The sequence below is a fragment of the Anas acuta genome, chromosome 2 (genome assembly GCF_963932015.1).
Source record: "Anas acuta chromosome 2, bAnaAcu1.1, whole genome shotgun sequence".
NCBI lineage: Eukaryota > Metazoa > Chordata > Aves > Anseriformes > Anatidae > Anas > Anas acuta.
Genome location: NC_088980.1, coordinates 35,908,080 through 35,926,627, shown reverse-complemented (window position 1 = coordinate 35,926,627; position 18,548 = coordinate 35,908,080). Strand labels below are relative to the sequence as shown.

At 39.9% G+C, this 18,548-nt stretch overlaps 1 protein-coding gene across 1 annotated transcript in view; it reads left to right on the top strand.

The window, feature by feature from the left end:
• The window catches only part of JAZF1 (JAZF zinc finger 1), a 185,810-nt gene that overhangs the window by 91,304 nt on the left and 75,958 nt on the right, over positions 1-18,548 (top strand). Inside the window, exon 2 of the mRNA XM_068674274.1 lies at positions 9,250-9,322. Within this exon, the coding sequence (XP_068530375.1) occupies positions 9,250-9,322 (73 nt within the window). The remainder of the gene's footprint in view (positions 1-9,249; positions 9,323-18,548) is intronic.

Here is an 18,548-nt window from a genome sequence, read left to right as displayed (position 1 = left end):
AATAACCATTACTTATTGCATTTGGTTGCTGCGATAATTATATGTTTCAAATAAAATCTAATTAACTTAAGTGGAAAAGCATCATAGCACATGAAGTGTGCTCGCAGTTCACTACATCTGAAAGATCATGAGACGCCTTTTTGACATCTGTGGCTCTGCAGCTAGTTACCAGCAATTACTTTCCGTTCGGATAGAAATCAAGTATCTGATTTACAGCATTGCTCTTTATAATCTGAGACATGAGCTACTGAGAATATTATGAGGGTGCAGTAATCACAGTGCACGGTAATGCTCTTCTAAATAATTACGGCTGTACTCTCCTACACAGCTCCCTGCTTCATAGTTGCTGCTGGAGTTTTGGGTACGTTTTTGGAGGAGGGCATGCATGAGAGATGGGTTAAAAAATGGTTGGTCAAGCACCATCCATTCTGTCAAAGGCAGGCTGAAGTAGGTGGCAGCCAGTTGTTCAGTTGTGCTTGAGTTCTGGGCTGTATCTCTAATTGGGGCCCCTTCTAATGGAATCAGGAGAAGCCACCATTTGAATTTATCTGCTGAAGACGATGCTGGTTGTGTTCCTGTGCTGGAAAAAGTGGGCTGGGGAAAGGGATGAGGATGCAGGGTGGCGTGCAGAGAGCACACATGGTGTTCCTCGCAGGATGCACGTGCTTCTCAAGCTTCCCACTGAGAACACTTAGAGCATACACTACTTTGTTTTCACTTTTAAATAAAGAATTTCACAAATTCTGTACTTGGTTTACAGTGATGTAAATTGGTGAGAAGCAAGAGACTAACTCTGTAAGCAACCTCAACAAGTTCTGGTCAACCAGATCGTCCCATTGAGAAGCGAAGGAACAGATAAATTTATTGGGTCTGGCCACTACCTCTTAGCTATTCTAGCATATTTGATACTGGCTAACCTTGATTAATTTAAATTATTTTGGGGATAGAGGGATGGAAAATTCTTTTAATTTCTAGCAAGGAAAAACTCTTCATAAGGCAGTAGCTAGTAAATAACAAGAACCACAAGAATAGCAAAGTAGTATATTTTCAAATAAACAAATAAAGAGGTGGCTTAGCTGATCAAGTGTTTGGATTGGGAACTTCTGTCCTGTTCTTAGTTGTGTTGTGTTATTTATATATAATCTGTGGCACTGGAAAGTTATGCACACTCTCATTTTTCACTTTAATTGCCTTTTTGAAGACAGCGTGACAGAATCAAAGGTTGACTTCAGCAGCCAAGGAGTGCTGTGGTTGCTTACTAGTGTGTAATAATTAACTTAATTGCAGAAATTTGAAAATCTTACAGAACTGGGAACCACAATTGGATTCCATGCGTTCTTTTTCTTTTCTGTTTTCTGTATCTGAAATATCTTTTTCGTGTCCACAGTTACATCACAAGTATATATATATATATACATACGTATATATATAAACTAATGTCAAATGATCTTCTCTGTCATGTTACTGAGCTACCATTTTAAACCAGTAATCCTTTGAATATAATTATGCATTAAATTAGTACATTTGAAGCTGCAATCAGAACCTGTTTTGGCTGGACTGTGGGAGGTACAGGATGGCTGTTGCTTCTGAGAACTCACAGTCTGAATTCAGTAGTGGTAGCATGCAAGGATGAAGTGGTATTGCTCAATAATAGTGTTATATAAAAATGTTCTACTATTCTGTTTGCTGTGAGAGTAAAGAAGTGACTGGTTTCTGTATAGGTTATCTAAAATAGCATATATTATTTTAACACCAGTAAGAAACCATTTTTTCATACCACAGAGCTCTGAGTTCTTGTGTCCATAAAATGGAGTTTCAGATGTGCTAAGCTGCAGCAGTGAATTGATGCTCTTTGTTATGGTTGTCTTGGAGTTTTTTGTGCTTTAATTTTCAGCAGACTGCTTTGAACTTTTGTCCCCCCTTTTTTTTTCGGATGGTCCCTCTTGCAGTGACATCCTGTGACTGAGCCTCACGGCTTCTGCAGTGCTAACACAAGTGAAGGGGAAATGCTGGAGTGATGTCCTTGGGATCGGGTGCTTTTCCTAAGAAGAGACTTTTCTTTTTTACTTTCCTGGGGCTTCCTTCATTTAAATAAGTCTTCTGTTTGGTATTTCTTTTCGATAGCCACTTGCCTACATCTGCAGTAAGAAATCTGCCACTGTTAAGATTTACACTGTCTTGTGCTTGCAAGGCTTTAGAAAAGGGCCGTGATAGATCACCTACTGTATTGCTTGTGTCTACACTGGACACTGTGCTTTGATCTGAACTTTCATTCGTATTTCGGTGGCCTGTGACTGTCAGTTTTCTTTTCCATGGCTTCATGAACTTAAGAGCAATTTGACAGGGGAAACAGACTGTTGGCAGCTGAGAAAGGTTGGCAAGTCTTGAGTAGTCCAAATAGGGAGACTTATGTGCTAAAAAAAAAATAAATAAAAAAATGTAGTATGGAGTCTCCAGTGTTCATTGAAAATGTGAGTTGAAATAGCTATAGTGTTTTTGTGTTAGAACTTGCCTGAATGTAGCTTTCTTAGTCATCTGCTTAATGAGAGCTTATCTGGAAGTGTGGAAGCATTTAGCATCTTTTCCGATTTATACATTTTGGTAAGTCCATCTGGCATTTGGCACCCTTGGAAAGAAGTTAAACTTGTTTTTATATATATATGTGCATATATATATATATATATATATATATATATATATAAATATATAAAAGGTGTTCTTGAAGTCAGGTGGGTTTGAAACTCTTGCAGACTCATGGTATATATTTATATTTATATTTATATTTATCTCCAGTCTTCTGTTTCCAAGATGTAGAGCACTACTTGCTGAGATACAAGTTTCTTCCCTTTTAGAGATGAATGAAAATGAAGTACTGCATGGAGCAAATAATGTCCTTGCTGGATTTTGAGTGAAGCCCTTAACTGAACAAACTCTGAATGCATGTGTCATAGGCTGGCAAGTTAAATATATGTATTTGTCTATAGAGATACTACCAGGAAGCCATGTTGACACCCATGAAATCATAGTTGTCTGTGATCCTGCTCTTCAAATTCATAAGACTATCTGGAATCGAAACCGTGAAATTCCTAGTGGCTTCCTTGCAGTGGAAGTGTGGGATTGGGACCAGTTTCCAGTAACACTGAATGTATCTTTCTGGCTTTTTAAGCTATGCCCGCATAAGAACAATTGTGAACTTTGGAGGAAGCCAACAGAAATGTTTGCCTTGGCATCATTAGTGAAGGGAGCTAGTTTCAAGGGAAGTGTAGGTTTTAATTAATTAGCTGAGCAGACTTGTATCAGCCAGTTTTTAAGGCCAAGTGAAATATAAGACAGACACTCTGCGAACCCAGTGGTGGGCGCGTGGGATGTGTGTAGGACTGCTCTAGCAGGCGAGTTGTGAGTCTGGAGAACCTCTGCATTTGCTGTTCGCTCCAGCACTTACGTGCACTGATCTCGTACAAAAAGGTGAGGTTACCGTAAACATCTCCAAGTGACTTGGGAGATGGATCATACTTCAAGTCCACGGTCCTTTTAAATATGAATTGTAGTGTTTTCAAAAATCCTTTGTAGGGCCATTATTTTCCTAACATTTGTGGTGTTTTTTTGCTCTTTTTGAGATGAAACGGATTAAAAATACCCTTGGGCTGACAAGGGGAGTTTTATCTTGTTGCTTTTGTTGCAGCTGCCTGGCTGAAGTAATGACATGGCAATTTTTTTCAAACCTACATCTTTTGAAGATGTGAATTCATCTTTTTATTTTTTTTCTACCCCAGAAATGTTGTTTCTACAGTGTCAGTAAAATCTGTTGGAGGATTACAACTACGAAAACATCTTCAAAGTCTGGTCACTTCATTTGTATGTGAACAGGGATTTAGATGTCTTCCTTCAAGTACCTGGACTCTTATCAGGATTGACCTCAGCTTCTGCTCATTCGTTCAGTGGTAGCACAATGAAGTAGAAGCAGCACTGGACACTTCATATTTAAGATGTGGAAGAGTAGTTTAAATTTTACCTCCTTTAAGTCACTACTTTTTAATCTGAGACCAGCTTTGCCACTTTGCATTTTTCCTAGTCACTACAAGAAGAATGCTTCCAGTTTTTAAATAATGCTACTGAAATTTGTTTGTCCTCTATGTGCCTTATAGGTGAAAGGTGATTTTTCAGTTATTTAATTGCAGGAACTTTATGAAAATTCTCTCACACGAAGTTGCTTTTGATAAATTTCTTGTACAGAGGTAGGGCAAAATTCACTGCTCCATTTTGTAGCTAAGATGTGGCATGTATTTTGTGCATGAATACTCACATAGAACAAAGTTACGCATCTGATGAAGACTGTACTTGAACAGGATGGGTATACTTCTCTATTATTTGCTCTCTTTCGAATGCTTTGCCAGGTTAGGATTTTGCAACATTTTCAAGCTGAAAGCTATTGCTACATAGAGTGAGGTGATTTAGTAATGGTAGCTTGGTTCAGCAGTCAGTGATTCATTTTGTTAGCACATGCTCTGCAGAAAATGCCTGGCTTCAGTTGAGCAGTTTAAAGGAGGTGCAGTGCAATTTATGGTTTTAGCCTTAATTATGTATTCATGCTACTTGTCTGGTTGCCCAGTGTGGAGCACTCTGTGGACGTGAGAAATTGAAAGTGTCTAATCCCTGACTACTTGAGCAACTGTATCTCTTGTGGGTGTTGGCACCCACGGTTCAGTCTTTTAATAGCGAGATGGGGTAGCCCAGAACAACAACAACAACAAAAAAATTATAACACTTTGTTAGAGGAAAAAAAACAACACAGGGTTTTCAACATCGAACACCATAGTAAAATAAGAGACCATAAGTTTAAAAAAATAAATCAAAAACCAGAAACATCCTGAGCATTACAGAAAGTACGTAGTGCTTTCTGTCCTCCTGTTGTGAAATGGACTCAGTGGAACGTAATGCTTATGAGAAGAGACAAGTAATGAAGGCAGCTAATGGACAGCGGGTGGCAATTTGTTCTGCTAGATTTAAAGCAATACAGCAAAAATAATGCAGCAGTGAGGCTTCAATATCCCGTGTCAGTTCAAGAAGCCAGAGTAACCAGTTAAAGCCAGCTGTTGATCAGTCCCTTCAAAACAAAATTTGTGGTGGTTTTTGTGCGTGCTGTCTGGATGTTTTTCTTTCAGTATAAGAAAGGGAGCTCAGATCAGTCCATGGTTATACTGCATAAATACTTTTCGAGAAAGAGATTCGTCATTAGTGAGTGTTTAATCCATTATAGGTGTCTGTTTGGAAACTATTTAGGCAACTTTTGGCAGCCTTGACCAGCCTATGCGTGCTTGAGGAAACATTGACCAAACATTTTTACAGGGCCATTTTGTGAACAGCAGGGAGGCTAGTGAGAGGGCGGTATGGGGAAACCATTTCGTGTGTGCATTGTGTAGGTGTTAAGTCTTGGGGCACAAGGCGAACAGGCAGCTATACACATCTCTGCAGGTTTTGTTCACGTAGCAGGGGGTTTTGAGGGGAGGGAAGGTGGGCAGCCTGTGATGGCCTCCTCAGCAAGGGCCAAGATGGCGGCAGGGGAGGATGGAGGAGTAGCGGGAAGTGGGCTGTGTGAAGGAAGGGGCAGGGGAGGGGAAAGACAGAGGGCAAGGAGGAGCACGGTGAGGCAGGAAGGAGCAAACCGGTGACATTTTGTAGCAGTGACCAAAGAGCTGGTGGTGGTGGCTGGAAGTTGCCGCAGGCAGGTGTGGGTGCTCTGAGGGCAGCCAAAGGGACAAGCCAGCCAAGCAGTGTGTATCAGATGGCATCTCCTGAGAGATGGGGTTCCTCTGCACGGGTGCTGACTAGCAGGTGATGTGCTTTGCTAACCAGCTCCTACAAAAATTATGAGGTTTTTGGGTTTCATCTTTGTTTTTCCATCTTTAGTGAGCATTATGGTGGGCTGCTGGCAGGCAGATGAAGTGTGGTGGGCTCTTCATCGGAGCTTTCCCTTGCTCCTATCTGTGGGAGAGGACAACACTCTGATGTAAACCAACCCTAATTTTGCCTACTTCAGTCACAGAAACTGTTGTTTATAGGTGGAGGTTAATCCCACTTAAGCACTGGATTAGCAAAGACGTAGTCATTTAACCACAGAGGCCTAAATGCGGGCTGAGGCGGTGTTCAGTCAGTCCTGGCAGGGATTAGGGCTCTGCAGACATGCAGTATCAAGACAGTTTCATGGCAGGCCCTGCACCGCAGAGGTGTAAATCTAACAAAGTTCACCGTGACAGCAGTTGTGTGCTTGGCCTGCTAAATGACTGTGTGTTTTGTGGAAACAAAGACAAGGAAAAGATCTTTGTGCATCCTGTAAACCCCGGTTCCTCAGAGAGGGGAAGGGAATTACAAAGATAAAGGGGAGGATAGCCAATGCTTTGCTGTCTTGGGTTAGTTTAATGCAGAGCATGGTGTGCTGATAATTGCTGCAGGATTTCCCCAGGCACCAGAAAGGCAAGGAAAGTAGGCTGGGGTTGGTGGCTGAGCTTGTACTTGGGCTTTTATCTCCCCTCTCTGACCTTTCTTGAAGGTGTTTATCTCTTTATGGACATTTTGATAAGGCATGCTAGCAAATCCTGGAGCGTGAGCTTTGTAGGAACTGAAATGTGGGAAGAAAGATTAGCATCGATCTGAGCTCTGAGGGGGCGAGACAGGGAATTCTCTGCACACAGAATAAAGACATCAGCTTTGGGCAGTAGGGTAACTACTGTACCTATTTCAAGCACAGTCCCCATTAATTTCAGTTAAAAATCTTGCTAAAGATAGGGTAGCTGAGGCAGATTCCTAAACAACTTTTATCAGGTTTTAAAAACAAAACAAAAACCACAAATCCCACCAGAAGCAACTGATGAGGTCAAACAAATGTGGCTATCAAGATAATGAGCTTTCTGCGATCATCTTTGCTTAAAGTTGCAGCAAGAAGTGAGAGCAATCCAAAATACATCCTGACTGTAAGATCTTCCCATGTTTGTTTGTGCTTGGGTGGGTTTCGCTTATTTTTTTCTCCTTCCCCAAACACAAAATAGATGCTTTCTCTGACATAAAAGATAGCAGCAATGCTACGGACAGCGATTTAGTAAAAACGGTTTGTGTTCTTTATAGTTAAAAAAGCAAAAGTTGAACTTAGAACTGCTTTTAAAGTCATGCATAAAATACGTTGTTAATGAATATGTAGCAATGTGCACAGGCATGATACACATGTTCCGTTGGGAACTTTTGAAGTCTGTTCATAATCACCTCCTAAAGATGCACTCTACAAAGTGACGCGCTGGGTGGACGAGGGAAAGGCTGTGGATGTGGTCTACCTTGACTTCAGCAAGGCTTTTGACACCGTCTCCCACAGCATTCTCCTCAAGAAACTGGCTGCTCTTGGCTTGGACTGGCTCACGCTTCGTTGGGTTAGAAACTGGCTGGATAGCCGGGCCCAAAGAGTTGTGGTGAATGGAGCCAAGTCCAGTTGGAGGCCAGTCACTAGTGGCGTCCCCCAGGGCTCGGTGCTGGGGCCGGTCCTCTTTAACATCTTCATCGATGATCTGGATGACGGCATTGAGTGCACCCTCAGTAAGTTTGCAGATGACACCAAGCTAGGTGCGTGTGTCGATCTGCTCGAGGGTAGGAAGGCTCTGCAGGAGGATCTGGATAGGCTGCACCGATGGGCTGAGGTCAACTGTATGAAGTTCAACAAGGCCAAGTGCCGGGTCCTGCACCTGGGGCGCAATAACCCCAAGCAGAACTACAGGCTGGGAGAGGAATGGTTGGAGAGCTGCCAGGCAGAGAAGGACCTGGGAGTGATGGTGGACAGTCGGCTGAATATGAGCCAGCAGTGTGCTCTGGTGGCCAAGAAGGCCAACGGCATCCTGGCTTGTATCAGAAACACTGTGACCAGCAGGGCTAGGGAGGTGATCGTCCCCCTGTACTCGGCTCTGGTGAGGCCGCACCTCGAGTACTGTGTTCAGTTTTGGGCCCCTCGCTACAAGAAGGACATCGAGGTGCTTGAGCGGGTCCAAAGAAGGGCGACGAAGCTGGTGAGGGGCCTGGAGAGCAAGTCCTACGAGGAGCGGCTGAAGGAGCTGGGCTTGTTCAGCCTAGAGAAGAGGAGGCTCAGGGGTGACCTTATTGCTCTGTATAAGTACATTAAAGGAGGCTGTAGCGAGGTGGGGGTTGGCCTGTTCTCCCATGTGCCTGGTGACAGGACGAGGGGGAATGGGCTAAAGTTACGCCAGGGGAGTTTTAGGTTAGATGTTAGGAAGAATTTCTTTACTGAAAGGGTTGTGAGGCATTGGAACGGGCTGCCCAGGGAGGTGGTGGAGTCACCATCCCTGGAAGTCTTCAAAAGACGTTTAGATGTAGAGCTTAGGGATATGGTTTAAGTGGGGACTGTTAGTTTTAGGTCAGAGGTTGGACTCGATGATCTTGAGGTCTCTTCCAACCTAGAAAATTCTGTGATTCTGTGATTCTGTGATGTGGGGAATGTTGTATTTGAAGTCTCAATACAGTCTAAATTTTGTATGAGTAAACTACTTAGACTATGGGCATACATAGTTTTGGTTTCAGAATTTTAAATTAGTTTAAGCTATTTCTTTGTCAGAAAAAAAAAGCAAAACTTAAAAGGGACATTGAAAATAGTGATTGAAAACATTCTTTCATTTGAATGAGAAAGTTAGTAGTCGAGGGATTTGGATTGCGCTTGTTTCAGGGTTTTTGGTGGGCAATGCTCTGCTTGGCAGGCATTTTGCTTCGAGTGTGTTTTTATATGACTTCTGATGGAGAGCTTCAAAAATAAGCTGCAGAGAAGGGAGAAAGCAAAACTCAGAGATGCAGAAAAAAAGTCAAGTCCCAGCTGAAGAGATTTAATGGGTCTTGAAACATCTCAAAATGTGTCAAACATATTTAGAAATAACTACATTAAAAAAACAAGAAAGCTAAATCCTTTTAACACTGTAAATCATGGAAAGCAGTGAAAACTAATATTTATGAGGGAGATTGTGAAAGCTTGTGTGACAGTTGGAAATTACATCACTGTTGATGTTTTAAATTCTTGTGTAAAGTAATGCAGTACTGTGTTTATGAATGAACAAATGATTGTGCTGTGCTAAGCATACTGTATATGGATGAACTGGGTTGAGCTGTTATATCTCGTCTTCACTTATGTTACTTTGCACTATGCAGTCTTGTATGTTTCATGGTAAATACAGAAAAATGAATTCAGTATATCTGTTTTTTTTATTCCAGATACAGACCCACGTGTATTAGAGAAACAAGAACTTCAGCAGCCAACCTATGTTGCTCTAAGTTATATTAACAGGTAAGTGTGGTTATTTTTCAAGTAGAATTGATCATGGTTTGCACAGTGTGTGTGTATGCGCATGCCAAAATGATACACTTATGTGTTCATTATGATTAATTTGTTTTATGTTATAAGACACTGTGATAACACATGTTCTACAAGGACAGTTGAATTAAAATTCAACTAAATTTTAAATCACTTTAATATAGGACATGAGCAGCCCTTCAGTTGCACTGCTCAAATACTTAGGGGATGAGGTTTTAATGTTTTATGCTGAAGCTAAATCTTGTGCAAAGCAAGATAATTTCTCATTGCTTATTTTTTCACTTTCTTGTACTCCATGCAAATGAGTGGAAAAAGATTAATTTTTTTTTACAATCAATATTTAAATTCAACTGATAATAGTACAATATATGAGTTTTTTATAGTACTTTGAAAGTTTTTCAGCTACAGTGTATAAAAAAAAAAAACAACAAAAAACAAACTTGCTTACCAGACCTATATAACGTAAGACCTGAAAAATTTAAGAAACTTAAACAGCTTTTAAAACACAAGTCTATTTTCTGTTATTTAGATTAGACTTTTCATTTATTGACTGATAGCAGAACTGAAACCTCCAGAATGCAGGAATGGAAGGGCTGCTTGTGTCTTGGGCTGCACTATGGTAAAGAGCAACCTGAGAGCAGCTCCTTAGTTTTCTTCTCACTTAAGCCTATCACAGAATTCGACAGAGGTACCTCAGATTGCTTTTCCTCTGGGAGAATTGACCCATGCAGCATGCTGCATGGAAGGAAGAGATGGTAAGTTTTTGTGGAGTTGTAGTGCCCTTTTCTCAGCATGTCTTCCAAGTTATCTTTTACTCCTAAGCAAGCATTATACATGAAGGGCTGTTCCTCATTTAAAACCCTTTTTTTCCTGTTTTCTGAAAGTCAACATGCTGCTATTCTGGGTATACTTTGCCTTCTTTTATGTATCATGTGTTTGTTTTGTTTTGTTTTTCAATCAGATGTACTGTGGTTAAAAATTGGAGTCAGTTGTCTCTTGGAAATGCATTTTTGGAAAATATTGTGTATGGGGTTATTGGCTTTTATCTATGGTATCTGAGCTTCCTTTTGTATCTTTGCTATGCTAGTGCATGAGATACAAACTCACAAGCCTGAAAGGTTAACCCGGAATTTAATTCAGGATAAACTGAGTTTGCTCAAACTCTCATTGGTCATACATAAAGTAATTTTTTCATTTTAATTCTACTTCATGTTAAAAGTGAGGGGAAAGAAAGCACACTTTTTTAAAACGAATCCACCGTTTGGCTTTTGTTTAATATTTGCTATAGAAAAAAGGTGGCAGTCGGGGGAAAAAGAAAGACTGATGTATGAAAGGAAGAAGTGATGTTCACTTGGTGAAGTGACTACATTTTCTCCACTGAATGATACTGTTACGGTTACGAATAGCTGGTATTGACATGATTTCCTATTTGGCAAGTGACTGGTGTTCTTCCTGGAGACAGTCCTACCCTTTAATGCATACTTTGAAATTAACCGTGACCCTCTTTTACACTTATTTCTGTTGATCTCATTTAATGTATAAAACTTTTCTTGCAATATGTAGGCTTGGTATGTTGTCATGTATGTTGGTGTGTTTCCCTTTTTCCATTATATACTTGGGCGTTTTCCCTTGTTGCTTCTGTGGTTATTTTACTTAATGTGAGAGAGCGGAAAGTTTTATAAAAAATAAAAAATAAAAAAAATAAAAAATTAGGGAAAAGCTGTTGTAAGATAACAGGAAGTGCCATGGGACTTGATTGTCTGATTCAGAATTGGAAACTGCTTTTAAAAGTAGTGTGAAAGTGATACCCTGTTCAAATTTCACAATTTTGCTACCCTATTTAACTGAGTTAGATTGTTTTGCTTACTACGTTTTGCCCACAAACTTTCTTCCCCGTTTAATTTTGGGAAATAATTGTGCAGAATTTGTGTTCTTATAGCAAAAACCCAACCTTAATTGACTCTTACTTAAACCAGCTGCTATTTAGCTGTCTTGTAACTGTCTTTTAATTTTTTCTAAAAGTGCTGATGTCTTTCATTGAACCACCTGCTCTGCGCAGCTCAAGCTCTTGAGGGAGCAGCGATATCCATTACACTCTGAGACATGCCTTTCTATTTCCCGCTACATATGCCAGAGCTGGGTTCTGCTTTGTTGTCCCAGGCTATGAACTCAGATTTTGTAGCCTAATACATGTCATAAACATGTTGCATACTGTTAGATATCAAACACCAGATACTGCTGCACTTTTTTTAAGCCCGTGCTTTTATAGCTTCCAAGTGGAACTGAACTTAGCTCGGTTCCTGCTGTGAGTTCCAGGCCTTAAACCAATCTCCCTCTGCAGGTCTGTATATTCAATATGTTCTGTGTGGGCCATACGTTCTCATGGAGCCTGGGAAAACGGGGACTTGTGATTCTCAGGGCCTGTCAAAATTGTGTAAGATGTATACTTAGTACATGTAGAGGTGGAAAAATTCAGGAGAATGATTAAGTGGGTGTGTGCTATGCTCTGCTTGTTGCCTTACGGCGTGGTGGTCATTGTAAGCTAAAGCAAAACATAAATTGGGGTTGTCTGGTTGGAGGGTAAAGTATCAGTAAAGCAGACAGAGATGAAAGGGTAAAGGAGAGAACCTGAAACATACTCCTGCATCCATTTCCCCTTTACTCCCAGGTTGTTTTCTCAGGCACATTAATATGGCAACACTGTGTGTACACTTACATTCTGAAACAACCTTCAGCTTGTGGATGTCTGTAAGGTTCAGCCTCTTTCTCTGCTGGAGATTTACTGCCACCACAGCCTTCAGTAACTACACACAGATGCCGTTTCCATAGTGTGCGATCCTCATGTAGACAGATAACGTTCCTTTTCAAGCTGAGGGACAAAGCATAAATTATAGGTCATAATGGTTTACCGTCTCTCCATCAAATGCTTGTAATGGTCACTGTCTGAATTGCAGCAAGTTCTTTCCTCAAACAAAATTTAACATAGTCCTAATGCAGTCCCCAGTATTGATGATTTTCCTATTTACTTTTTTTCTTTCTTCAAAGTCAACATTGAAGTCACTACTACCAAAGCAGATGCAATAAATCTGCTTTCATCCTGTAAATACAGGAGTAGTTTGCCTGCAAGTTGTTCAGAGGTGCAACTACCTGAGTGGGATCCTGGCTGTGATCTGTAGTAGTTGCATACAAGCACTTGGACCTACATCCTCCAGTACTACTTAGAGGTACTTCCTTTGTGTACAGTTCAAGACACCTTTATATTTCTCATTGCAGTGAAATAAAATGATTAGAAGCAATACTAATTATTGTAAATGCTATTACTTAGATACAATACTTAGAGCATTAAGTTAATTACATTAATCCTAGGATCTTTTTTTTTAAGCATAGTTTTCTATTGATAACTGAGGTCATTCAAGGAAGGTTATAATAAAATACTGACCCTACAAGCAGTTACAGAGTAGTAGGGTGAATGTTCTCAGTGTTGCCTGTGAGCAGGCTGTTGAATGTCTATAAAGTTTATTCTTATGCACAAATGGGAGGAGTGCAGACGAAGCCTGTGATCAAAACTGAATGTCGCTCTTGGGTCGGTAGACCCGAGTACATCTCTGAGCTGGTTCTGACATTTTTTGAATTTATCCAGAATTTATTTTTACCCAGAATTTATTTTTAACTAGCAAGATTTTGCCTCACTTGTTGGCATTTTAAATTCCTGTAGGCTCCAGGCTTTTCCCCTCCTTTCCCTTTTCCCTCAATAATCATTGACTTCTCCAGAACATATTTCCCCACTCAGCTTCCTTTAATACTGCTAGGAATAAAATCAATCATTTCTGTGAACATGTGCTTTTGTGAAAGGAATTAATTGCGTATGGAGTTCTAACCACTGCAAACCATCCCCATGTCATGTCTAGCACACTAATTTTGGTTCTACTGCTATTAATTACAGGATTTAATGTTCACTTGAGAGTTATTTTAAGAAGTGGTAAGTCTTCAGGTAGTGGTATATTTTGTATACAGCATTTTGTTAATGCAATAACAAGAATGTTTTGGATTTGGAGACATGTCTCTCTGACTGTATCCCTGTGGTTTCATAGCAGAGTATCCAAGCTGCACAATACTGGTCTTTTATTTCTTTGTCACTGACCTTTACTTTTTTGTTAAGGTCTTGTGTTCAGTGATCGATAGAAATTTAAGTCTTTCTTATTCCTTTCTGTACAGGATGTAAACTCTTGCCATTGATAACTTCCATTCATCTCCATCCTCTGTCCCTGGGGACAGCCTGTGCTGTGTGTTTATTGGGTTTCCTCTGCCAGTTAGTTCTGTGTATACATTTAGTTATAATAGTAACCATGTTCTTCAGTAAGTAGAGCAATTTGTTAAAGCTACCCAGCAGCATCCTCAGCTTTAGCAGCACATTGAACTTCTTCCTGTAGTTCTGCTCTAACAGATTTTCCTGAGGTAAGCTGCCAGTAGTAGTCAAATAAGAAGCTAATGAAAGACTCTAACCTCTCAGAGGTCCTACCTGATAACTGTACATGCCACCAAAAAGCTCAGTAGGATCCTTTCTGAGTGGCAGTGCGCTTTCTTCCTGGTTCCTCTTATCTAAGAGGATCGGTTTTTGTATACTGTGTGGAAAACCAAGATTCAGTTTCCTCCTCTTTGATCCCTAAGATTGTTTTAATCATAAGACTATTGTCTTCAGATAGGATATCACTTCTTCTCTTGATGTTTCTTCTCTTTTCCTCTTGATTTCTGTGTACTTTCTGTTGGAGCACAGCTTGGAAACTACTAAAATTGTGAGGCTGGATGTATATTTTTTTCTCTTTGCTTACTCTCTTAATGTTTTTTTGTTTGTTTGTTTGTTTGTTTTCAGCAAATATATGCAAAATTGAACCATTCTGAAGTAGTGAGAATCTCCTTCTAAAATAAATACTCACTGCAGCATTCACCTGATAAGCAGGAGGTCAGAATTCAAATCGATTCTTTCAAATTCAGGACAGAGGTCTCAACTTTGAAGGTATATTATTGGTGGTACCTTGTAGATTCATTCAGGCATGCTACAAGGAAATATATGAGAACCCTTAAAAACTGATTTTTAATCTCAGAATAGTTAATTTGACTTTTTGAATATAAAAGCAAAATGACAAAGAAAGGTAACTAAAAGAAAAGAACCTGACCTCCTCTTCAGGTTCTTCCAGCCTGTCACATAAACTGTCTTAATTCTCACATTGTGATTCAGAAGAAAAGGGGTAGAGTCCAGAAAGATTTTTCCATTTTATGAATCCTGCTGGAGATCAGTTTTTCCACACAAGAAAATCAGAGTTTGTGAATCCGATAAACTCTTTCTCTACCACCTGTTTGGACTTGATACATTTTGTAGTGCTTATTACCACACTTCTTGCCCTTTGTCTTGAAATTTAACTTTTCTGTAACATGATGCTGTCTTATTTGAATTAAATATCACAATTCTGTAAAAGTGCAGTGATTCCCTCAGACTATTGATTCGCATCTCCTTGGAGATGCGTGCCAATGCTTCCAGTAGCTGCTGGATTGAATGCATGTGACAGACTACAGAAACGAAGGGATCAAAGTAACATGTCATTTGCCAGATAATATTTTTCTGCCTGAGCTTATTTTTATGTTTGCAGTGACCAAGTAGATCATGTGTTTTTATTCATGTAGCCATATCTTTATGCTCTGCTATTTGACTTGTTCTGGAGATGGAACAAGACAAACTTCAGACGATAATTCAAACAAGCTGTGCAGAAATGAATTTTAGTTAGGGTACGGGGAATGCCTTTTGGTTTGGAAGGATTTATGCAGTTGGCTTTGTTTTCTCTTTTCTCTTTTTATCAGTTTCAAGCTAAGCGAAACCAAAGATTTATTTAATGTACAGCTCTTTTATTTCATGTCAGCAGTAAAGATCAAAAAGCAGATTGGCATTTTAAGGAAAGCCCTAATGCCATGCCCTGAAATAAAAATTACAAGATGAATTAAAACGTGTAGGATACCAAAAGAATATGTTTTAGTGGTGGGGTTGTTTTTTGTTTTTAATTGAGAGGTGATTAGCTTTCTTCTGGCAGCGTTTGTATGGAAAACGCAGAGACAGAAAAAAAATTCCATCTCACGACTTCTGATGCACACAGAAATCTCAAGTGAAAGAAGTGTTGCCAAGTCCTCATTGTTCCTGGGGAGTGTGTCTATGCACACCTCTGTGTGTGTGTAGTTTGGTTAGCAAATGCTAGAGCCCTCAGTATAAATTGTCAAGGCTTTCAGGGTTCTTATCTTTATCACGATTTTTGTCATCTTTGGTCAATGTGACGTACCAAAAAAAAAAAAAAAAGTCTTTCTGGCACTGGATTTTGTCTTGGCAGATCCTGTTTCAATTCCCAGTTTTCTACATACATTTTCCATTTACTCCTGCACAGGTCACTTCATTGTGGAGAAGAGGGGAAGTAATTCTTCAATTTCTTTCACTTCTTAAGAGAAAAAAAAATATATTTTCTCTGTTTTTTTTTTTTTTTTTAAATAAGCACATTTAAACTTAAGCGGTAGTAGTGCTTTCAGAAGGACTGCGTGTTTGTCTTACGAAAAACACTTATATTCAGATATTTCATTGTCATTCATATGTGGGATAACATCTCTCTCAGTATCATTTGTGTATGCTAGCACAGTGAGGCCCTTATTCTCATTAGATTCTGGTAATAAAGTATGCTCATTATTTATATTGTAGCTATTTAACATGCTTGCAGAGCTATTTGAAAACCACACTAACGCACCATTTTCATATCCTCTGCAGAAGTAAGAAGCTGTGGAAACTTATGCTTTTGTTTCAGAGTGAAAAATGATCAAAGATTTTACATTGAATCATTGGTGCCTTAGTTTTCTTTCAGGTATAATCAGAGATAAAATAGCTGAGAACAGCAGCTATTCTTCCCACCTTTCATGCACAGAAATGGCTGCAGTTATCTCCTATCTGTTAATTGTTGTGTTTTGTATTTTGTTTTAAATCGCCATCAACAACAAAACATTGCACACAGGAAATTACAGACTTTCTAGGAAAGTTCCTCCCTGGCCAGTGTTTTTGCTCAACGCTTGTCACAACCATTTTAGCTAAATGTAATGACTTACAGATTGGGGAATTTAGCATCCCTGTTAAATCCCAAGGCGGTCCAGACCAGCCAGTTGTAGTAGATGTTGGCTGTGGTCTGATATTTAAAATTTTAATTTATTTAATAATGTGACGTTTACTTACATGGATGATAACTTAGTGTGTAGGGAGGGAGGGGGACTGCCGGGTGAGTCGTAGCACAGTGTCTGTGTACCTTCTTGCAGACATGCAGAATTACGGCTGCAGTTCGGAGGTTGTACACTGAGGCTGCCCAGGACATCCTTTAGAGCAGCCAGTTGTAGGGATTAAGCGCCCATGAGAGACCATACTCAGTCCTGGAGAACTTGGCTCGTGAAGAAAGAATATTGATGTCATCTTCCGCTCCATAAAATCTACTCCAAAGTGTTAGCTTCAGCCTTAATTTTCGTTAAATATTTTTGCGGTTGAGTTGACCTCTCAATTTGATTGTGAGCCAGAAAGAAAGTTTGTGTATCTTGCAAGGATGCATTCATTATCCCACCACTTCCTCTGCAATACTCCAGTGTCCAAAGAAATGGAGGCCAGGTGGAGAGCTTGATGGAGCTGGCTTCTTCCCTTATTCCCTAATAACAGGAGTGGGGTGCGTTCAGCAGCCAGCAAGGGACTTTGCAGGCCTCCTCTGAGAACCATCTCCCAGAAGCATTTCCCCGATCTGTGAGAAGAGCGACACGGTTTGTAACAGTCACCACGCACCTTTAATACCGAACTGTAAGCAACCTGTGCTGTGGGCTGGAATCTAAACTCTGGCTCACGTCATGGAAATGCCAAACAAAATCCAAAGGTTGAAACTAAGTCAGCTGAAAGCACCCGATATCCATCCATGAAATGTGAGAGTAAACTAGCAATGAGGTATGCAGTATCTCATTACCCAGTGAGATACACAACATCAGCAGCATGTGGCAAGGAATCAGTGATGCTTGACCACTTGGATTGTGAGCACGTGTTTTATAGTGAAAGAACTTTTAATAGGGTCAGAACAACAGAATAAGAAAGGTTCCTGTGTAACTGATTTTTGTTTGGCTTTTGAGTTTCCTTTGGAGCTGCTCTCATAAACAGGCAAAGTGTTGTTAATGCTAAGAGGAGGAAGCCTTGGCATGTCATCTGTGGAAAATCCTTTTTGATCTAGTTGTTTTTGCTAAGATAGCATGGCATCACTTAATCAGAAAATAATTTTTCAGCAGAGTAGAAAAATATACAAAACCATAGGACTTCATTTCTTTTTCATAAATGCAAAAACTGGGGATGCATTGTTCAGATCTTGACCTTGAATTTTTATGAAGTTTCTGGTCCCCACCTCAGAAAGGGAGGACGCTGTACAAGATGGTAGAAGTGAAGGATTTGCACAACAAAGTAGAAATAGCACCACAGAATGGAAATCTTTATGGAGCGATGTGTGAGTACCACAACTGGCACTTAACTGGAGGTTAGCATGCACGTTCAGGTGCACATACACGAGCCACTTACGATATACAGCTGTTGGAATTATTTGTGAATACAGATGGACACTTACATACTTTTGACTTAAGAAAATCTAGCTCTAAAACATAATTCATTGTGTTTTAACAATAGTTATTTTGTACATTGGCATTACGTGTTGTCCAAGTGACCTATGTTGAATTAAGGTGGCCTGAAGTAGTTTAACAAATCATTTGCTTGGTTCACTGAGCAAACGCTATTGAAAGGAGGCTTTATTCAATTAATTTGGTTTGACTGTAGACCAATTAATCAGGCTGACATAATACTTTCCAAATCTTGGTTTCCCTGGAGCAATTCATTTGAGGACACCAGATTTCTTGTTCTAATTTGCTGGTGAATTGAGAAAGGTTTTCCTTCTTTATTATTGCCGGGGCTTTGTTTGCTTGTCTAAAATCAGGCACATTGTTTTTTGAAAAGTGGTGTATGATGAGGATACAGGCAGAGACAGAAATTATTACAACTGAAATTCCATTTACAGATGTAGACAGTCTTTTTGGTATGTTTTAGTTGTTCTTCTAGCTTCTCCTCCACACAGTCCTTTCCTGGACTTTCTTAATGTGTCAGATGTGTTAATCT